The sequence below is a fragment of the Talpa occidentalis genome, unplaced genomic scaffold (genome assembly GCF_014898055.3).
Source record: "Talpa occidentalis isolate TD23 unplaced genomic scaffold, MPIMG_talOcc4v2.1 talOcc4.4, whole genome shotgun sequence".
Taxonomy (NCBI): domain Eukaryota; kingdom Metazoa; phylum Chordata; class Mammalia; order Eulipotyphla; family Talpidae; genus Talpa; species Talpa occidentalis.
This window is the reverse complement of record NW_023604295.1, coordinates 97,868,178-97,891,858: the sequence shown is the minus strand read 5'-3', so window position 1 is coordinate 97,891,858 and position 23,681 is coordinate 97,868,178. Positions and strand designations below refer to the sequence as shown.

At 38.7% G+C, this 23,681-nt stretch overlaps 1 protein-coding gene across 4 annotated transcripts in view; it reads right to left on the bottom strand.

Annotated features, from left to right (window-relative positions):
* Positions 1-23,681, bottom strand: part of NMNAT3 (nicotinamide nucleotide adenylyltransferase 3) — a 110,947-nt gene that overhangs the window by 12,361 nt on the left and 74,905 nt on the right. For all 4 annotated transcript variants that reach the window (XM_037525886.2, XM_054700779.1, XM_037525889.2 and 1 more), the window contains exon 3: positions 985-1,168. In XM_037525886.2, coding sequence (XP_037381783.1) covers positions 985-1,168 — 184 coding nt within the window. The remainder of the gene's footprint in view (positions 1-984; positions 1,169-23,681) is intronic.

Below are 23,681 nucleotides of genomic sequence, written 5' to 3'. Positions count from 1 at the left end.
TTTCCAAGCAAAAGGTAAGTCATTAGAATCAGGATATGGAAACTAAATGTTTACCTTTAATAAAAGGGTAAACATTTTTCTCCCAAGTGACTTTGAAGATAAGTAAAAAATGAAAACCAAACAGATTATGCACAGGCCTGCCAAGTATTCGACCTTGTCCTTAGCGCCTCCAAATAAATAAAAGACAAGGCCCACAATCTGCAATTCCTTCCAGCAGATCTGGCTGTCACTCCAACAGCCAGGAAGGTGGCACTTCCTGCTTCTCTAGCAAACTCTGCTAATGTTTCCCAGACACAAGTTAGTGGCCATTGTCCTAATAAGTGGCACTTGCAGGGGCTTTTACACAGCAAATTACTTCTGCTGAATGCTAACAGCAATTCTGAGAGGAAAAAAAAGCTGGAGTTACTGTTCCTAGGATTTTTAGGTTTTTCTCCTCTAATTTACATGAAAGTCTAGATTTATAGAATCCAAGATTTGTACAATTTGAAGATGTAGCTATAAGCTGGGTTTTCAACCCAGACAATGATGACAATAGTAAAAGGTTTCATTTAACTGAATATTCTTAGATGGTTTTCAGACAGGAAAGTGCTTTCATTTTTTAAAATCCTCATTAGGTTTTAGAGCCTACATTTTGCCAGTGAGAAATATGTCTCAGAGAGGTCAAGTCACATGCCCAAAGTCACACAGCTACAAAGGGCAGGCCCTGGAGCCCTGCACTACAGCCCTCTGCAAGAAGCCTGCATGTTTCTGCCAAGTACATCTTGAAGATGGTGGTTAGTGAGTTTTCACTCAGGATTTCTCTGAGGAGGAGGCTGCTGGTCTCTCTCTCTCTTTTAGGAGCATCACTGCTCCGATTTTGGTGGAGAAGGCCTCACCAAGGCCTGCAGAGCCCCACTAGACACTGTTTCCCCCATTTATCCCTGGGCTGCTGTCTGCAGACTCCTCCCAGGGCCCGTTTGCCAACCAGAACATACTCACTGTTACCTCAGCACCTTCACCGTCTCCACCCACTGCGCCTGCTCACTCTCCCAGGGGTCCACCCGGATCCAGTCTGATGTCTGCAGAGCCAGCCGGGCCATGGCCACTCGGTGCCGGGCAGCTGCGAGGTCTTTCTTCCCATACTTGTCATTGACAGGTGAGATGATACCCCCGATCACCTGGTACAGTCCTAGGCAGGGGAAAGCAGAGGCGGTATGGATATAATGGTGCACCACCTGGCAGCCTGGATCCAGGCAGGTGATGAAAATCGCTGTCTTGTCCTGAGTAGGAGTAGATCCTGGCATTCTGTGCTGCCTGGGCCAGCTCCCTCAGGCAAGGGCAAAGGCGGAACCATGTGCTTTGCCTCTGAGTCCTCTACAGCCCAGACTCGAGCTTCTGCTGGGAGGAAGCTGGGAGGCTGCAGCCAGGCAAGGCACCCTCACAGCACTGTGGCAGCAGGGTCAGAATATGCTTGAGAAACACCATGACTTCCCTGAGAGGGACATGATCAGGGTACTATCATCTTCTAATAAGATTGGACAATAGTTACATATAGTTTCTTAGTCTAATTAGGGGATGTCTGGCAAGTGCCTGTTCAAATCTTTTGCCCAGTTTTTGGGTTATTTGTCTTTTTAATCATTGATTTCTAGAGTTCTTCATATATTCCAAATACTAGCCTTTGTTGGTTGGTGATATGTATCTATGGCTTGTCTTATAGCACTTTTTATAAAGTTTTCCTTTATGGTCAGTGCATTTCTGTTAAATCTCTGTAGTTTTATTTTTCATACTTGGGTCTTTGTGCATGATGTGAATTCTAGTATTTTCCATTATGGTAGTCAATTACCCAAGAACAATTATCAAAAAGAGCCCTCCACCCCATTCATGCATCACCACATATCAAACATAAAATGTCCATTTGTGCACAGGTCTGTTCTTGTATTTGCCATTCTGCATTGTGGCTCTATTTGCCTATCTGTGCCCAATGTCACACTGCTTTGATTAATATAGCTTTGTATAACCATCTTAATATATAATTAAGCAAATTGTGACTTATTGCATTTTCCATATCAATTTTATAGACTTTGACAAGTTCCACCAAAAAAAAAAAAAAAGCACCACTCCCCACCCTCCCCCACCCCCAACTCCTATTATTTGCTAGGAATCAAATTGAGTCTGTAATTCAATTTACAGAGAACTAACATCTGATATCGTGACAATATTAAATGTAAATGAACTTAATGTTCCAGTTAAAAGTTACTAATTGTCAAACTTGACAAAAATCCTGCCCCCGCCATCCCCAATCTATGAGCATGGTATAACTGTTCATTTATTTAGGTCTTATCTGTTTTACAGTTTTTCCTGTAGAGAATTTACACATCTTTTCCTATTTAAATTTTTTGATTCCACTGGAAATGACATTTTTAAGCTTCTTATTTTCTGTTTGTTGCTGAAGTACAAATATAATATTGATTTAAATGTTGAGTGCATTATGTAACAACCTTGCTAAACTCTCTTAGCAATTCTAATAGTTAATCTGCAGATTACCATCTGAAAATGCTGACAACTTCCTTCTCCATTTCCAATCTTTATATCTTTATTTTTCGTGTTGCATCGTTGGAGACCTCTGCTATAATTCTGAATAGAGATGGTATTAGCAGGTATCCTTTTCTTACTCTCATTTTCAAAAGACAAGCTTTCAAGTTTCATTATTGCATAGAACATTTGCTGCAAGTTTCCTCAGATAGCCTTTTTTCAGCTGTGGCATAAACAATGCCACACACTCATTAAGACCCATTTTTAAGTTTGTTCTTTCTGGGTACACTGAATTCATAATATTTCTGTTCTTGAAATTAGGTTGGGTTTATGTGATCTAGTTATAGTCAATAGTGAAGTGATGTTTGTCCCAACTATACTTGGTCATAAAAACTCTTGCATGACCCTCCAACTCTCTTGTTGTGAAACTGAAAGGTACATAGTGAACATAACAAAGCCATAAATTGGGCTGACTAGGACTCCTGAGATGCAGCATGAAAGGGAACTGCCCTGTAGATCTTCTGAACCTGCAGGAGATTTATTTGATGAGAGAGAAACTTCATTTAATGTGTTAAGCTCCTGAAATTGGGGAATTTGTTTATTGCAGCCTAGCCTGATCTATCCTCACTAACATGTTACCTAAAGAGCTATTTCTTGTTATTCCTACTTTAAGATCTTCTGTCATCAATGAATTTTAGCAATTGTTTTCTCTTTGAGTCTTAAAGTGACTATGATTTTTCTCATTGAGTCAGTTAATATAGTGAACTGCATTGACTTCTCTATCATTAAAAATTGCATTCCTGAGACAAACTCGATTTGGTCAAGATGTATTATCTTTTTAACATATTGATGGATTCACTTTGCTTATCGTTCAGGTAATAAGAGAGGCATGTAATTTTCTTAGTGCATAATCAGGTATGGTACCAAGGTTACATTAGCCTTATAAAAACTGTTAGGGAGTTCCCTCTTTTTCTTTTTTCCTTTTCCTTTTTGCACAGAAAAACTGGGGTGTAGGCCAGAGGTGTGGTGGGTGAGAGGATTCACCAAAGACAGAGTGGGGAGCAGAACAGACAGATCTACTGAAATACAGTGCTGAGGGGAGCAGCAGGAGAGACAGGAGATGTCTGCTGCACCATACGTGAATTAACTCCCTGGTTGGGGACCTGACTCAGGCCAAATTCAGGCCATAGCGGTGATAGTGCTGAGACTTAACTGCTAGATCACCAGGGAGACCCTAGATACCTCTTTTTCTATGCATTAAAGGAATTTGTGTAGGATTGAAACTTTTGTGTGTGTGTGTGTGTGTGTGTGTTTGGTAGTACTCACCAGTTTAGTTATTATAGGCTGGAGTTTAATTTGTTTGAAACTTTTTGACTGCTTTTTTGCTTTCATAGTTATAAAATGATTCATATTTTTATTTCTTCATTATAATTTTGGCAACTTACATTTTTCTAGGATTTTGTACATTATATCTATATTTGAAATTTATGGGCATAAGGTTGCTCACAATATATTCTTATCTGTTTTGTGTCAACACCATCTGTAGTGATTACCTTTTTATTCTGAATGTTAGTTGTGTATCCTTTCTTTTTTGTTGCTCAATCTTGCTAGAGATTTGCCACTTTATTAGTCTTCTCAACGAACCATCTTCTGGTTTTATTGATCTTCCTTACTAAATGTTTTTCATTTCATCAATTTCTGTTCTAAATTTATTCTATCCTCTCAATTTTTGTCACCATTTTACTATTTGTTCTCTATTTTTTAACTATTTATTCTCTATTTACTATTTGTTTACTATTTGTTCTTGTGATGGGTGCTAAGCTAACTAATCTGTAGTTTTCTTACTGTCTAACATATATAGTTTGTGTTATTTTCCAATTTAACTAATTTGCTGTTTGCCTTATTTTCTAATATACCTGTTTCTGCTTATAAAAATGCCCATATTATGTCTTTACTTGCATCCCACAAGTTTGATATGCTGTGTTTTCATGATTAGTCAAAGCATTTTCTAATTTCCATTATTATGTCTTTTCAAATCCATGAATTATTTGGAATTTTTTTCCTTTACTATAAAACACATTTAGATTTTTGGTAATCTTTTTATCATTGACTTCTAGCTTAGCTGCACTATAGTCTGAAAACATATTCAGTATTGATTTTAATCACTTGTAATATGTTGACATTGGCTCAATGTCCTGGATATGGTCAATTTTGGTCAACGTTCTATGTTTGTGTAAAAAGAATGTGTATTCTATGTTTGGATGCAGTGTTCTATCCATTTCTATCCATGTAGTCAAGATTGCTATTTAAATCTGTATTATTAGTGATGTGTTTGTCTGTTGTATTAGTTCCTAAGAGAAGGGTGTTAAAATCTCCCTCCCTAGATTTTTGTTTTTCTTTTTAGTTCTTTTAAATCTTTCAGTGAAATAGCTTCTTTATCTCTAGAAATGTTTTTTAACTTTCAAGTCCATATGTTTAACTTTATGAGTCTCAATAGTTTTATTTGGTCAGTATGTTTTTTCACCTTTTTTCATTCAACCTTTCAATCTTTTGGTTTAGGTAAGTCCTGTAAAAAAAAAAATTAAATATCTTTTGTCAAGTTTGACAATTACAGACTTTCCACTTGAACATTAAGTGCAGTTACATTTAGTGTGTATGCTGATATATTTAAGTTTAAAGCTACCATCTTATTTTGAGTTTTCTTTTTATCATACGAGTTTTATTATGTCTTTTCCCCCTCTTATTCTGCCTCTCTTTGGAATTTCACTTTTTTCTTTCTTATATTGGAAGTTACATATACAGTCTTATATCAAAAGTAATCAAGACCTTTACCCCCTTTGTTAACAATGCAAGAACCGTTGAGTTCTGTGACTCCACCTTCCATCTTCCCAACTTACAAGTTATTGTTATAGGTATTTTAAATCTACTTCTTCATAATCCTATTAGAATATAATCCCTTTACTAGATCTAGAATATTCTTAGTTGTTAACTCTTTAGAAACTCCCTCTGCTCCTTTTCCTTTTCCATTTTCCTAGCTCTCCGATTATAAATATGTTACTTCCAATTCTCTTCCTCTTGTCTCTGGGAATTTAAAAAATACAAAACCCCTCCCCCGCCTCCCAACCAAAAAACACTTTCTCTCTCTGCTCCACTGTGGATAATTTCATTTGATCTACATTCCATTTCATTAGAATTCCAAAGTCTATACTTTGTGTTTTCTAATCTGATCCCAAATCATTCATTAACTTTTGAGTCTTTTAATCTATAACGCATATATTGCTCCATTTGTCTATACATTCGTTGATTTATTTCATTAGCATCATGGAGTTTTAAGGACACAAATTCTCTATTTTATTGATTGCTACCTAAGTATTTCTTTTTTTTTTTAAGATTTATTTATTTATACATGTAAGAGCTGGGGTAAAGGCCAGAGGTCTGGAGGGTGAGAGGATTCACCAGAGACAGAGTAGGGAACAGAACAGGCAGATTAACTAAAATACACTGCTGAGGGGAATAGCGGGCAAGACAGGAGAGGTCTGCTTTGCCATGTGGGTTGCTCCCTGGCAGGCTGGGGATCGAACTCGTGCTGCAGAGGCTTTGGATTGCTTCATAGTGCAGTGCTTAACCCCTTGAGCCACCAGGGAGGCCCGACCTAAGTATTTCTTTGCCTTTAGATTACTTATAAATGATATGTGGTTTTTATTTTTGATTTCACATATTTGCTCCCCTTGAATAACAAAGACTTGAACTGCATGGGTCCAGTTATATGCAAATTTTCTTGTAAACAGATTAACATAAACTTACAATATCAATAAATATAGTATAGTACTATAAATATATTCTTACAATATCAATAAATATAGTATAGTACTATAAATATATTCTATTATGATTTTCTCAAATTGAGATAACATTGGTTTACAACACTGTATATGACTCAGTGGTATAGGATCACAGCCCTGCACAGGTATGTCACATTACCACACCACAACTACAACCAATTAACCCACAGACTTCTACCATAGTCCACTAGGCACCCTCCACATTTTGCTCTTTACTCTCCTCTTCTTCCTCTGTAAAACCTCAATTTTACAGACAGATTTCTAGAGTTTGTTATTGTTTTGGTTTTATCTGATCCTTTGTTTGGTTTCTTTATATTCTACATGTAAGTAAGTGAAACCATCTGGTATTTGTCTTTTTCTTTCTGACTTATTTTTGCTTAGCATTATCCCCTACAGTTCTAGACGTGTTGCAAATGGCAATTCATCTTTTTTTTTTTTTATAGTTGAGGAGCATTTTGTGTATATATCACATCTTCTTAATCCACTCATCTGTCCTTGAACATGTAGGTTGCTTCTATAACTTGACTATTATAAATAGTGCTGCAATGAACAAATGAGTGCATATATTCCTTCGAATCAACGTTTTTGTACTTTTTGGATAGATACCCAATAGTGGAATTGCTGGATCATATGGCAGCACTATTATTGATATTTTGAGAAATCTCCATCATCATTTTCCACAGAGGCTGGACAAATTTTCATTCTCACCAACAGTGTATAAAGATTCTTTTTTCTTCACATCCTCATCAACACTTGACGTTTCTGGGTTTTTGAGATGACATTCTAATAGGTGTGGATGGTATCTCATTGTGGTTTTGATATGTATTTTACTGATGATGAGCGATAAGCATTGTTTTCATGTATTCGTTGGCTATCTGCATGTCTTCTTTGGAAAAGTGACTAGTTAGCCCTTCTGCATTTTTTTTTTTTTGATTGGGTTGTTTCCTTTCTGTTGAGTTGTATGAATTCTTTGTAGATCTTGGATATTAGCCACTTGTCAGATGTATGGTGTGCAAATATTTTCTCCAATTCAGTAAGGTATCTTTTCTTTTTTTTTAGTGATAGTTTCTTTAGCTGTGCATAAGCTTTTTAGTTTGATGTAGTTTCATTTGTTTTTATTCTCTTTTGTCTCTTACTGTTTTAGATGAATCTACAAAGACATCCAGGAAGCCAATGTCATGGAGTATTTTGCCTTTGTTTTCTTCTATGTGTTTAATGGTTCCAAGTCTTGCATCTCAGTCTTTAATCCATTTTGAATTAATTTTTGAGTATGGTGTGAGATAGTGATTTAGTTTCTCTCTTTTGCATGTGACTGTCTAGTTTTCCTAACACTATTTGTTGAAGTGACTCACCTTCCTGACAATTTTCTTAATATAATTTCCTTTTCTTTAAACAGTAAATCAACTGTTTATATTATTGGTAAGGCTTCCAGTCAATAGCAGAATATTAGTAGCTAAGTTTTGGAGGAGTCAAAAGTTATAAATTAATTTTCAACTATGTGTGTGTGGGGGGTGGGTGGGTGGGTGTTGGCATCCCTAACTCCTGCATTGTTCAAGGAACAACTATAGTGTATAGAAATGTGCTTGATTTTTGCCTGTTGTTCTTTGCCTTGCAATTGAATTCACTTATTCTATGATTTGAAAAATAGACTCCTTGGGATTGTCTACATTGATAATCATGTCATATGCAAATAGGGAATATTTTATTTCTTCCTTTCCAATATATATGTCCTATTTATTTTTACAAGTGGTATGTTATATATTACCTTCTTCATACGGCTTTAGCTGCATCAACACATTTATTATGTTTTATTTCACTTTCATTCAGTTCTATTTTTTTAAAATGTGCATTGAGACTTTCTCTTTGATCCATTCATTATTTAGAAGTGTGTAATTTCCAAGTAGTTTAAAATTTTCATTTTTGTCTTTCTTTTATTGATTTCAGTTGAGTTCATCATGGTCAAAAACCATGTTCTGTATAACTTCAGTTCTTTTAAATGTGTTGGTTTGTTTTATGACTCAGACTATGGCCTATCTTAGTGAATGTTCCATGGATGTTTGGGAAAAAATGTATATTCTGTTATTATTGGGTGGATGGTTCTATACACATCAATTAGATCCTAATGGTTGAATTTGCCAATTTTCTGTCTAACAGTCCTGTCAATTACTGAAAGTGGAGTGCTGAAGTCCCCATTTGTAACTGAGAATTTATCTATTTCACTTTTCAGCTCTGCCAGTTCTTGCTGCACAGATTTTGAGACTTTTTTTTTTTGTGGTGTGCACACACTTAGGATTGTTATGTCTTCTTAGTGGATCTTCAATGAACTTCTGTTTTTGTTTATTTTGATTATCATTCCTCAAAATTCTGATTGGTTCTTCATCAGATCTGGTAAGTCACCTTTTTATAGCTTTTTTCCTTTTATATAAATGTAACTTCTAAAAGGTGTATTAGACAATGTCAATTTCAAGATCTGTAAAGGCTATTTTTGCTCTCTGTTATTTCCGCATATTCATATTGTCTCATTTCTTTTGTGTTTACTTTTGCCTAGCCACTAGTCAGTGCTCTTGAGTAGATATTTGTGGGGGTTCCCTCAGGTCTAAGATAGATGTGTTCTCTTCCCGAGACCTATCTGGAAGAGGTTTCATGTTTTGGAGTTATTAAAAATCATGGCTGGTCTTAAATCAAGTTATTCACTTGAGCTTCTCTGACTAATCCAAGCAGAGGGTTGCAAATCTCAGCAAGGGCCATTTCTTCCTAGCAAGAAGGAATTAGAAAAATAGATTTTTCTTCCTTTTTTTCTGCTTGGCCTTAAGTACTAAGACTGCAAGTCTTCTGTGAAGTCCGCTAGGATTGAGGAAAGAAAGAGTATTAAGCTTTAGTCCAACCTTATCCAGAGAGTGGAGCTCTTTGGGAGTGGCTAGTGTAACGTAGGGGTTGAGAACCCTAAAGATTATCCAGCTTTGGAGGATGCCAGTCTTTTAATTCCTTTCCTACTAGCATGTCTGGTTATAGAGTTAAAGTTGAAGGGAACAACATGGCAGGTGACCCAGGGCCTCAGTGGCTCTAGTGCTCCAGTAACCCACTCTCCTTCTAGTTATAGATTTTTATCTCTCAGCTGGTCTGAGAAATACCCAACTGTCTTTGCAGCTTTGAAACTGAAGTTTGAAAAATATTTATTATTTTTATTTTATTATTTAATATTTTAGGGGAGAGTTGATCTAAAAAGTGTGGCTTGCCTCTCTGGATGGTGGGTATTCTAGATGCACTTTTTATCACTGGTAAACCTCACTGCCCTTGGCTCCTCTTTCCTGGAGACTGCGGCATCCACAGCTTCAGGGCAGTGGGCAGAATTAGCTAAGTCCAAGGAGGGGGAATTCTGATTTCCATAATGGCCCTTAAACTTACTTCGGAGGAACGCTTATGAAGGATAATGCTTGAAAAATCCAGAAACAACACTATAAGCTTATTATTTAGATATACAGAGTTGAATACTTGGGGTAACAGCTAAAAAAGTCAAAAGTGATTGCTGTGGGAACCAGAAACCAGGAATGTCAGTCTTAATGTAATGGTGCAATTTAACTCTCATTATATATGTATATTTATAATTATATAAGCTGAAAGAGTAATACACTTTATAGAAATAATTCAATATACTGAAAAGTATAAAGACCCCAAAAATTAATAAAACATATCCGAGAGGTTAATACTACACACATTTTGGTTGATTTTTTTTAGTGTTCTTCTATATCCTTTTTTTCATATAATATAAATTCAATTTTGTTTCTTCATTTAAATTATGTCATAAATGTTTTCCTTGTTCATTAGCAATCTTTACTATACCATTTGTAATGGTTGTATACTAATGGAGATGAAAACAAAAATAAGAATTTTTTTATTTAGGAATCAATTTATTATGACCATCTTTATAGATCTTGCTTGCAAGTTTGTATGGCCTTTCTACCACATAGGGCCCATGCACCTGTGTGTGTATGGCCTCTCTATGCACCTGTGTGTGTGTGTGTGTGATTTGGATAAGGCACTCCTGCATGACTGCCCCTTAAAACAATGACCCACATCACAAGGCAGCAGGGGACTCCTAGAGCCATTGACTGATTGTGTGGCCATGGTCTGAGGTGGTCTGGGAGTAGCTTAGAAATTATATCAAGCACCTGCACAGGAAGTCCTCCCTGTATATGTGGCCAACATGTCCACTTTTGTTTCCTATAAAATTGATTACCCTTTGTCTCCCCTGGACCGTGCTCCTCCTGCCATTGTCACATAATCAATCATGCTTGTTTATTACTGCGAATAAATAGCAAGAGGGTTGCTCACTGAGCAGCCGTCTTGCCTTGCAAACCTGCTCCAAGACTCGTCCCTCAGCATGTCCCTGGGGATGTGCTGGTGCATTCCCCACCCAAGTTTGGATAATTTTTTTTTAAGCCAGAAAGGAACATTACTGGCTTGAAAATTTTGGGGACTTTTGCTACATGTCACTAAATTGCTTTTCAGAAGGAAGTTGTGAACAAGGGGAGAGAACCATCAGCAGGGTAAGAGAGAGCCCACCTTACTTGAAGTTGGCCAGTACTGGGGACTACTCAGAAACATCTTTGTTATTTTGTAGGCTTTTCTGGTGGTTTAAAATCTGCATTTAAATTTGCTCATGTAATTTTTACTACTTATTCAACATTTGTATTTTTCCTTTTGTGAGCCACCTGCTGGTATTCATTGCTCATTTATCTATTGGTGTGTATGAAGCTCTTTTTAACAAGTGTATCAAATGTTTGCCTGTTGAGTCTGTCGGCAAATATAGAAAGGATTGGTCTTCAGATTGAAGGCCATTTCCCCAATTCCTGCTAGGAGTCAGGTCCAGGTCTTCAATCATAAGACTCCCTACGTCCATATGAAGTTTGGCCTCAAGTCTCCACATCAGGGACCTGTCTTCTCTCATTTCTTTGATTGTGATGGCTCCTCTGTTCTCCTTTTGACTCATCCCTAATTTTCATATCCTCACCTCTTAGTTCTGGAAGAATTCCTTGGATGATGTTCTAATTTATTTAGTTGCCAGAAATATTCTCCCTGCTGCTGTGTCTCCACTGAACACTAACTTGGCAGCGATGCTTTTCATTCCATGACTCCTCACGGGGAGACACCCCTCCATGACAGGCTGCTCTTCGGGTTATTACCACATTCTCCTGGGGAGTCTCTTAGTGACCAAAGACTCAGCAATTTTATCTTCTTAAGTGGAGAGACACTTGGCCTGAGGCACTTGGCCTCAGGCTGCAGACTAGGAAGACCTTCTTTAGGACTTTGGCTCCTTTTCCAGTGACCTGACTTTTCTGTGACCAGTCAGTCAGCTGCCTCTAGAAAAGTCTGTCTGCTCTGCACAGGCTTTTGGGTGACCCTTCCAGAGCCTGTAGGTCCATGTTTAATTATTTTGGTCACAGAAGAAGGATAAACGTAAGATTTAGGCTTATTTTAATTTTTTCTTTGTTTCTTAGAAATACACTTATGTACATAGTTCAAAGAGGAAGTTTCAGGGCAAGAGAAACAATGAATCTCCAGTTCTCAGATTTGCCTTTAGTAGTTTACAAATGGAAATAGATAAGATAGAAAGTCAAGTGGAGTTTTTCTTCAAATATTTAAATGACTTTCCCATTTTCTTTTATTAAATAATCTGTCCTCCCATTTATTTTCTCCCTTACCAAATATCTTTTTACATAGACTTTACATTCCATTGTGTCAGTATCACACTCATTTAATCACCTATTAAAAACTTACATTTTAATATCTGAGTGCTTCCTGAGCACTTGAATAGTCTTCCAAGAGAACTTTAGCATACTTTTCTCCAGTTAAATAAAGATAAATAGCCATTAAGCATTTTTGCTGGCAAGTCAGTCAATAAATGCCAGGTCCTGTGGGGGGCATATTCTACTTCCATGATTCCTTGCTGCCCTCATGGCCTTGGTGTCTGGGTCCCTCATTACTGGGGAAGTGTGTCCTCAGCTGGCTTTATTTTGTCAGTGGATATTTTTCCCTTCTATTTTATTATATATTTCATTACATGGCACTATAATGGTTAAACAGAACACCCTTTACTTTGAATCTAGGCTATTTTGCTGGAGTTACTAGTTTTAGAAGTTTTTCAAATGCTAACCGAAATAAGTCAGAAGGAAAAAGATAAATGTCAGACGGCTTCACGTATATGCAGAATATAGAGAAAACAAAGGATCAGTGAAAAGACAAAACTTACAAGCTGACCATAGATATGAGGCAAAGAGCAGGGGAGGGAGAGAGAGAGGGGTCAAAACAGGGAAGGGAAGAGCATAAGGGACTGTGGTGATGATTCACGGGTGGTATGGTGGCAGGAGAACTATGGGGACTATATCTGAGGAGAAAAATCAATTACTTTATAAAAATGAACAATGATGTCAGAAAAAAAAAAAAGGCTAACTAAATGCCCCCACCCCAGCCCCAAATAAAGCTATTTCAGATTCCAATTTAAAAAAAAATGAAAGTGTTTCAAATGCGTCTCCTTGATTTTTCTGAGGATACAGTAACACCACCTGCAAACAATGAAAATTGAATCTTCTTTCTGTTACTATATTTCTTATTTCTACTGATGCCATTGGAAAATTATAATGGTGAGTTGGCATTCTTTTCTATTTCCTTGCTTCTCTGGGAATACTGCTCAAGTGTTATGCCATTATGTATCATGCTAGATAAGTATCCTTATAGTTCTAATTTACTAAGAGCTTTAAAAAAATCCCTGAGAAGGTATTGGATTTTATTGAATGACTTTTAAGCATGTATTGAGATGGTGATTTAGGTTTCATAAAAATATATTGTCTTAGTAATGTGATATATTAATATGTATCTTTATGGTATATTGTCCTTGAATACCTGGGATAAATGCTACCTGGACATGTTGAATTATTCTTTTATTAGCCATTTGATAACCTACTACTTTACATAGGTATTTTGCATCCAAGATTATACTGTTAAACACTTGCTGTAATGCCACAATGGCCTTATCCAATTTTCTTTGTTCTAGGAAATGGCTATGATAGATTGAATTATTGGTTCTAATTCCTCACGCTGCTGTAATGTATTACACACCCACACCTTGGCCACAGCCTCACAAAGGCAGAGTGTACTTTCCACCTCCTGACTTTGGGCTTGGCTGTGAGACTTGCTCTGGCCAATGGGATAACAGCAGATATAACACAAACATAAATGTCACGCTTGCCTGGTGACTGGCCTGTGCCTCCCTCTGAGAAACACACGAGGTGTCGTTGCCCTTCTATTCTACCACATCCAGAGTTATTCAAATATTTTAAACTAGTGAGAATTCAAGAAGTTATGAATGGTTTGTGGCATGGAGCTGCTGCTCAGCAATTATTATTCTCTCTACTCTATGGCCTGGTGGGTGAACAGAGGAGGGAACTGGGCAGATTATGTTTTTCAAAAATGCATGTTTTCTCAGCGTGTATATCCCTCTAGAATGTGGCTCTCCTCCATCAAGAGGTGAAGTCTGAGCTCATCCCCTTGGACCTGAGTGGACACGTGTGGCAGAAATAACACTGTGTGACTTTTGAGGCTGGGTCATAAAAATGCCACCATCTGATCTGGGGGCACTTGGTCTTAAAATCCAGCTGCCAGGCTGTGAAAGCTTAATGAAGCCTATGAAAAGAGGCCCCATAGCACAGTCACATGCACAGCCTACAGTCAACCTCAACCTCTTGTCTGACATTGCTGCCCATACCCTGCTCACTGTCAGAGGTATAAGTGAAGTCTCCAGATGATTTCTGCTCCTGGCAGTCCAGCCACTCCCAGTTGTTGAGTCCCCAGATGTTGTGGTGGGAAGACAACCCATCCCTGCTGTGCTCTGTCCAACTTCCTGACCCACTGAACTTCTGAGTGTGACAAAATGGTGCAGCTTTGTTACAACTAGAACAGAAACAGAGATCAGAAAGTTTGCGTGATTTTTCCCATGGTTACTCTACCAGAAAATGGCAGGATTATGACGTGCACCCAGGTCAGCCTGTACTTTTCCTGTTGTGCTGAACAGGTGACTGACAGAGATCTGCAGAGCCCTCCATTGGTTGCCCTGCCTCAATCGGTAGCCCTAGACCTAGTCATCTGGGATATGACAGAGATTTTACCTGCTTTGGAACTAGCTTGAAATGACATCTCCCCGTGCAAGACTTGGACTTTCATAAAATGTTATTGTTGCTTAAAATGCTAGCAGCCTAGCAAACCATGAAGCAAGGACTTAATAGTATTCCAAAGTGTAGTCTTCCTTATTTCCACAGAGAATGCTCTGGCACATTTATCAACATTTTATTAAGACATACCATACATATTTAAAACAAAACTACACTTGTCAAAACAGTGGAGAAAAGTGTTTAGGTAATGCTGGGATTTGGCTGCCCTCACAGGCTGATTTCTAATTCTCTTCCTGCCTGAGCAAAAACTCCAGTCTGTGGCTTTGCTGAGAAAAGCTAGGGTCCCCGTGGGCACAGGTGCAGTACAATCCACACCCACTTTATGGAGCCTTTTGTCCATTTTCTTCTTTGTTTGGTTGTGCTGGCTGAAAAGCACCCTGGGAAACAAGGTAAAAATCTTTTGAGAAATATCAGGAGTAACAACTGCAAATTGCTGCTAGGAATCAAGTCAAGGAGGAATAGAAGCCAGAGTGATGATAAGCAGCTTGAAAGAGAAAAAAAAAAAGACAGACCAGGATCTCAATTTAATAGATCTGCATGCTTTTAAAAAGCGGATATTGTCATTAAACTGTGCCTCAAAGCTAAGCCTGGCTGATGTGAATATTGAGATTTGGGGATCATTTTGGAACCCTTTATTTTCTTCATCAGATTTTAAGCTTATTTAACAATACTTGCTTTTAGTTTTTTCAGTCACATTGCTCACCTGGTCCAAATGAACTTGAGACTATTTATTGTCCTGCTGGCCAAAGTCCCTCCAATTTTGAAGGACACTTCATGCCTGCACTGTGATGCCTGGAGCAGGGAGAACAGAGGCTGGCCTTCCGGTATCTCAGAGCAGAAGGGGGGCCCTCTGGGAGCACCACAACCATTGTGGATTGTGATCCTCCTCCCGTCCATTTTGGTAACCACCCCCTCTATTTCCCTCACTTCTTTCTGTGTGAAGATGCTTTCTCTCAGTCAGAAAAGTCTTCCTGCATGCTATAAAACCCCCTTTTGGTTTCCAGAACCTCTCAATGCCTGAGCTTGTCAGTGTGAGGTTTTTCTTTGTTTCATTTCCAAGTATCCTATTCTCTTTGTGTGCAACTTCTTAAAAACTTGGCAAAGTAAACAACAAAGCAGCAACGTTTCATAGGGTTTAAACTGCCTTTCTGGTCCTGGATAGAAAGGCCTTTTTGTTTCCTCTCTCCTGCCCCATTCTCTACAATGGTCTCCTGAGTTTCAGGCAGTTGGTGCTGGTCAGCCACTGTGCCTTCTATTTATCTGACCGACAAAGCCTTGATGGGGCAGCTGGCTCCTTGGGGTCCTACGTGCTTCCAGGGTATTAGAACCTCTTTCTTTTGCATGCTTCTGTTTTCTACCACTTAACTCCTGGCTGTGTCTCTCTGCCTGCTGAACAGAATGAGGGTCCTTTCAGAATAGGTAGGTTTTTTTTTTTTTTAAAGATTGATTTTTATTTTATTTATACAAGAACTAGAGTACAGGCCAGATGTGCAGGAGGGTGAGAGGATTCACTGGAGACAGAGTGGGGGAACAGCACAGGCAGAATGACCGAAATACACTTCTGAGTGGAGCAGCAGGTGAGACTGGAGAGGTCTGCCGCGCCATAAGGGTTGCTCCATAAGGGTTGTTCCGTGGCTGGCGGGGATCAAACCGGCACTGCAGGGGCTGGGGACAGCTTCACAGCACTACATTCAACCGCCTGTGCCACCAGGGAGGTCCCAGAATAGGTAGGTTTTAAAAAGAACTCACTATAACTCCTTAATGCAAGACTCTCATGAGTCCTCAGAAACAACTTATTTTCTCTTTAAGGGCTTTAGATCAGCAGGAACTTCACACAGGATGAAAGGCAGTGGGGGGCTGGTTGTAATCAGGCAGTGCTGGTGTGCAGTCCTGGCTAAGCAGCTCAAAACACTGCCACGGGCTGCCTTTGTATGGAGCGGATGCAAAGCAGCCTCATGTCCTATGCGGTGTGACTGGTCCTGGGCCATCCATCACTTTGCCCTCTCAAGACAATAATGGCAGGAACTTGAGGGTGAGTAGAAGCCACACACCTGAGCATGAAAGTTCTGCTGCTTGTGAACTGTGGGACCTGGGACAAATTACTTAATCTCTCTGTTTCCCAGTCTCTTCATTCGAATCAAGTGAGCTAATGTAACAGACAGAAACTCCAGTGCAAACACATGCTTGGAAAGCACACTAAAGATATCAACTGGATCTGAATTTTCCCCTTTCTCTTCCTTTTGCACTACAAACACTATTTCTTTTCTTCTCTAGGGTAAGAGGGGGCCACATTCATGCATTTAGCTGGCAGCTTAGCATGTACTTTAAGGCAGGCAGTGCATCAGCATTCTGAAATAAATATGCTGGCAGCCCTGTCTTGATGGGGGGTTCAATACTGGGGAAAAAGGATCACGAGAGAGTGGTGGGGGGGCAGAGGTCCACAGGGAACCTGGAAGAGGCCCTGGACAGGCTGAGCACCTAAAAAGTCATGTATGAAGTAGAAGGCAGATGGTGACTTAAGAAAGGCAAAGTGTTATTCATGAAATCAATTTTTTCCACTTTAACAATATAGAAAGAAACTTTTTTTAAACGTTCAGAACTGAAGCTTGATGACTCCTTGATTCTGTACTAACACCCTTGCCCATTGCTTGATACATTTTCAATTTACCTTCATGGTAATTTACACTCAAGGAAACTGTCCAAGATCTGCTAAGAGATTCAATAAAATAGGTCATGGAGTTAAATGCTATGGTGAAACATAGGGCTTAATTTTATGGATAAAATTTAAACTGCTTAGCTGCCTTTTTGCATTCTTCGTGTTAAGACTAACGATTATTCATTGAATGTGGAGGAATCGCTGTTGGCTTCACGAGGCCATTTTCCTAATTCTTTAAGTACATCTGGTGGGGTTGTGGATTTTGCCCTTGAGGTTAACGGATATTGCATTAGGGAAGAGACCTGAGTGCCACTTATTCACCTCCCCCACTAGGACTGCCCTGAAATCACTGTAGGAATAAGGAGCCTGAAGCTGGGCTTTTTCCCAAAGGTTGACATTGGGAAGATGAGAAGGAGATGGATGATATTTCAACATCAGTCCCTTTCCTGGTATTTCTCAAAAATTTACATTGATGTTAAAAAGGCATATTCTAGGCTGCATGAAGACCTACACACCTAGACTTCTGGCAGAGGAGCTTACAAACTTTAATTTCCCCCCAGCATCTTAGGTCATTCCTATGAGCCAGTGGAGAACCAGGGGTCAGCATTAACTGCCATGCCTCCTTTCACTCCTTTCAGTTATCCAAGGTTCTTAATGTAACTCAGCATGGTTCTAAAGTAAACCTGGACCATTTTTCTATAATGACCAAATTGCCAATTTATGAGGATGGAATAAAAAGATAAAGACAATTATATCTCAGTTTCTTAGGTTGTAAATGTTTTATAGAGTTTAGAGCAATTTCATTTCTGAAGTTTGTTTCTAATAATACCCTTAATTTACATGTCTAATGTATTCATTGGTCAATCTGATTATGTAAATCGTAGATGATCTCCATTTGCAATATAAGACATAATTTGGAGTCGAAAAACTAACCTAAAGCTAACCAGTCTCACGACCACTAAAAAATTAGCTCCTCCAGGGGAACATTTTTCTCAAAAGTTTTATTGTTCTTTTCAATCCAAGTGTTGTTTAGACCAGTGTTTCTCTAGACAGTCTTTGTAATAGTTGATAGTACCTATTAGCTCCCCAAAGAAAAAGCTTTAGTGATCAAACAAGCTCAGGAAATGGGGGTAGACAAAGTAAAACAATTTTTAATGGCAGTTTGGGGATTCTCTGGGCACCCCTAACGTGGATGTGCATATGACTCTTTACGAAGAGAAGGAAATCTCAGGGTTTTGAATTTTTATTTAGCTTTCATGGAATATTCCACTGAATGAGCATTCAGAGGACCACATGATATGAAATACTCAGTTAACTCCATTGGCAAATTATATTAGGGGATCAGGCTGCTTCCATTTAGAGGCAACTGACTACAAGACCCAGGCCCAGAAAAGCTTCATATGGTTTTATGAATGTGGTATATCTGAGATCACTTGGGGAGAGCTTCCTTGAATACCAACCTCCCACCCTTGACATCCAAGTTTGAGCAATGACCTAAATAATGGAGATCCATCTACTTGATCATCACCACCACCACCACCACCATCATCAGATCATGATTGGCAACACGGAGCACACTACAATTCCCATCAACCATCATCATATAGTAGCACTGTCACACCCCTACAGCGACCACACCACCAGCCCTGTGACACAGGCCATCATCACTACCACCACCATCGTCGCACTGTAACCAACCACGGGCATTATCACACTATGCTCTATACCACTACCACTGCCAAATTAGAAGGGCTGCCAGAGCTGCTTCCACCACTGCTCCTGCTGTTGCCATCAAGCTTCCTATGTCCAAACTGAAGAGAAGACACAAATACAGTGTTATTACTCCAGGTTTCACTCAAAGGTTGAAAGATATAATTGCCATACTAACCTCTAGCTCCTATGGCATTCCAGTAGCCATCAAAAGAAGGTATCACAACAGTATCCTGGGATCTAAAGTCTACAGTCCAAACAGAACTTCCTCCAAGGTAGGTACTTAATGCTGACTTGTTTTGATTCTGGTAATACTAACTCTGATAATTGGTTATCAGATGTCTGATGTCTGCCAGGTTTCTCTACTGTGAAGTTATGATTTCCCCCTATGTATTTGTAGCTAATAAGTAGTTTGTGGACAAATACTTTGAGACTATGCAAATATTCTGTTTCCCATTATGTCTCTGTCCGCTAACCAGCATCCATTATGATTGTGATGTACAATTATTACTGTGATGTGAGCCAAATGTGGTGTTCTATTTCCAATATCCCCTATACTGTATAAGTTTGAATCCTCTGTAAGGAAAAACTGTTGAGCATTTATTCAATTATTTATATCATTATGGACTCAGATATTTATTTTAGCCTATGGAGTATAATCCATTATCATTATTTATTTTCTTTTTCAAATTATCCCAAATTGGCCCCATGGAAGCACTTTTAAATGGACTACTGTGGCTTTTTGACACACTCCTATTATTTATTAAGCACTCCATTGCTCTCCGGAATCATAAGATATTCAGGCTTGTCTGTTACTTTAACTGCGCTAGCTCTGGAATCAACCATTTCTTCAAGAAGCCCTGGTTTCTTTTATTGAAGAACAGCATTTAGAAACCAAGAGTGTTAGTTGTGCTTTGTTACTGGGGTTTTGTGATTTTTAGGTACCTCTTAGAAGATAGCACTAGGAAATCGTCCTCTCTCTTTCTCTCTCTCTCTCTTACAGAGAGTCACATCTGGCATATGCATAGTGGACTACTATACACTATTCATATTATACACTATTCATATTACACACACACACACACACACACACACACACACACACACACACATTCTTGGTAAGATCCCATGGTTCTAAAAGACAGTCTAAAAAGGAGCTCTCAGAGAAGGGGCTCTCCTCCCTCATCCTAGCTACTGCTCTGCACCTATTCTGTCCACACTACTAGCATCCACCCCTGGAAGCAGCCAATCTCATTAGTTTATAAAATCTATTGTTAAAGGGCCTCCCCTGGTGGCGCAGCGGTTGAGCTCTGGGCTGTAAGGCTGCCCGCAGCCTCTGCAGCGTCGGTTCAGCTGCCGGCGAGGGGCCCACAAAAAAAAAAAAAAAAAAATCTATTCTTAAATGATTTTGTCCTCATAAGATTTATTTTCTCTTTAATTATAAGTTACTCATAAATCTCCCTAAGGTCTAACACTTTCTTGACAACCACATCTTAGAAATATTTATACAGACATACCTTTTCAGTTTGTTTTAATTAGCGACCTTTGTGCTGCTGGGAATGTTACTTCACTTACTGTTATCTGGTGTTGGTCTGGGTTTCCTGAAAGCTTTCTGTATGAATTCTTTTTATAACCTGCTTAACAAAGAAGCCAAATGTTGGTTTCTGACTCTGAATGGTCTTTGCTTACCACTTGGAAGACAGGGATAGCTGTCTTTTTATATTAATCCTGGAACTGTTGTGCCAGGGAGATGAGGGTTCATTCTGACTGGCTGGTGGTGGCAGCAGCAGCTGCTTGCAGAGACAACAGGTTTGCTCAGGAAATGGGGTCCCCATGTGGGGACTGTCCGTGCTGCATGTTTCCTAACACCACTTGTTAAAGAGGCAAGAAGGTAAAAGCACTGCCTTTCCATTCTAAGAAATTTGCCTTTTACTTGCTGGGGAAGGCTCAGCCAAAACATGTCACCTCTCAAGGCTTCTCAAGTTCCTTATACTTGCAACGTACATTTTCATTTCTTTGGAATAAAAACCCATGAATGCAATTGCCAGGTCATAGAGTAGCTGCATGTTTAGAATTTTTTTTTATATTTTATTTTAATTTTTTTATTTTATATATTTTTTACATCATTTTTCATTTTTGCACAATGTATGCATTTTCATCTTGGTTATAGTCCCCATACAATTCCCACCACCCTTGTTTTGACCCTACTCCTTTCTCCCCCTCCCCCCCCCAATAGATGACTGGATCAAGAGATGTGGTACATATACAGAAAGGAGTATTACTCAGCAATCAAAAAGATAAACTCATGCAATTTGCAGCAACGTGGATGGCGCTGGAAGGGATCATGCTCAGTGAAATACACCAGAAAGAAAAAGAAAAATACTGGATGGTCTCACTCATAGCAGGAATTTAGAAAACCTACATAAGGGACCAGGAAAAAGACTAATTATAATAAAGTAAAAATCAAAATCAACATGCATGTTTAGTTTTACAAGACACCACTAACAGCTTTCCAAAATTGTGCCATTTTATGTTCCCACCAGCAATTATGGGTAGTCGTTTCTCTGCAGTCTTTCTAGCACTGGGTGTTATTATTTTTTATGTTAGCCATTTTGATAGGTGTGTAGTAATAATACCTTATGGTCTTCAAGTTGCATTTTCCTAGAGGCTAATGTTCTAGGAAAATTTCATGTGCTTATTTAGCCGTCTGCATGTAATTTTCAGTGAAATCCTCTTTGTATATTTTGCCCATCTCCTAATTGGACTGTGTATTTCTTTTCAGTTTTTATTTTATTTAATTAGTATTAATTTTTCAGGCATTTACATATCTGTATAACTTTGAAAGTACATGTTTACATTTCCATATGCCCATATGCTTCACAGACCTTCCACCAATACGCCTGTGTTAATGACCTGCCCCCTTATCTCCCTCTGGTAACCAGTATATATGTTCACAGGGTCAACAAATTATTTCTCTCTTTTTTTTAAAAGATTTATTTATTTATTTATACAAGCACTGGGTACAGTCAGAAGTGCGGGAGGGTGAGAGAATTCACCAGAGCCAGAGCGGAGAGCAGAACAGGCAATGTGATGAAGTACACTGCTGAGGGAGCAGCAGGCGGCATAGAGGTCTGCGAGCCATGTGGGACCCTCACCCGGTGGCCGGGGTTCAAACTGGTGCTGCAGAGGCTGCAGGCAGCTTTGCAACCCAGAGCTCAACTGCTGCACTACCCAGGAGGCCCTCAACAAATTATTTTTGTTGTGCTTTTCTTGTATGTGTTCTTTGGTTATTTGTATTCCACAAATAGGTAAAACCATATAGTGTCTTTCTCCCTTATTTTACTTAGCATAATCATCTTTTTTTTTTTTAAAGATTTATTTATTTGTGCATACAGAGATGTGGGGGGTGAGAGGATTCACCAGAAACAGAGCGGGAAACAGAATAGGCAGATTGACTGAAATGCACTGCTGAGGGGAGCAGCGGGCAAGTCAGGAGAGGTCTGCTGCGCCACATAGGTAGCTCCCTGGCTGGGGATCAAACTCGTGCTGCAGTAGCTGTGGACAGCTCCTTGCTCCACCAGGGAGGCCCCCAGCATAATCATCTCAAGATCCATCCATTTTGTCCCAAAAGGCACTATTTTATCTTTTTAACTATCTGAATAGTATTCCACTGAGTATATATTCCACAACTTCTTTATCCAGTCATTTGTTAATGGACACTTAGGTTGGTTCCATGACTTGGCTATTGCGGACAGTGCTGCTATAAGCATGGGCTTGCATAAATATTGTTGTATTAGAGATTTCATATTCTCTGGGTAAATACCTAGCTGTGGTATTGACAGTCATATAGTATTTCCTTTTTTATTGTTTTAAGTTATTTCTACATCATTTTCCATAGAGATTGCACTAAATTACAATCTCACCAATAGTGGATGAGTGTTCCTTTTTCTTCACATTTTTGGCAACATTTGTTGTTTCTATTCTTTCTGATATGATAGGCCATTCTCACAAGGGTGAGGTTATATTTCACTGTAGTTTTGATTTACATTTCATTTATAAAGTGATGTTGAACTTTTTTTTTCATGTACCCATGGATTGTCTAAGTGTCTTCTTTGGAGAAGTGTCTATTTAACTATTTTGCATATTTGTTGATTGGATTGTTTGTATTTTATATTTTGTTAAGTTGTGTTGCTTTCATTTCTCTTGCCATTGGAGATGTGTCACCCAATGCATCTCTGCAATTGATATCCAGTAGCGTGTCACCTGTGTTTCAAGTATTTGATGGTTTTAAGTCTGATATCCAAGTTTTCTATCCATTTTGAATTAATTTGAATTAATTTAGTATGGAGCTAAGTAAGGATCTAGTTTTACTTCTTTTTTTTTTTTTTTTTCGCATGTGGCTATTCATGTTTCCCAACACCATTTGTTCAACAGTTTTCTTATCTTCACTTATGTTGTGGCTCTGTGGTCAAAGATTAACTGTCCATATTTGTGTGGGTTTATATTTGGGCTATCTATTCTAGTCTATTGTTCTGTGTTTCTCTTTTTGTTCTATTACCATACTGTTTTAATTATTGACGCTGAGTAGTATAGTTTGAAGTCAGAGAGTATGATATCTCCACTTTTCTTTCCAGATAGCTTTGACTATTCAGGGTCTTTTGTAGTTTCATATAAATTTTGTAATTGTTGTATTTCATTAAAAAAAAGTCATTAGGATTTTGATAGGTATTGGATTGA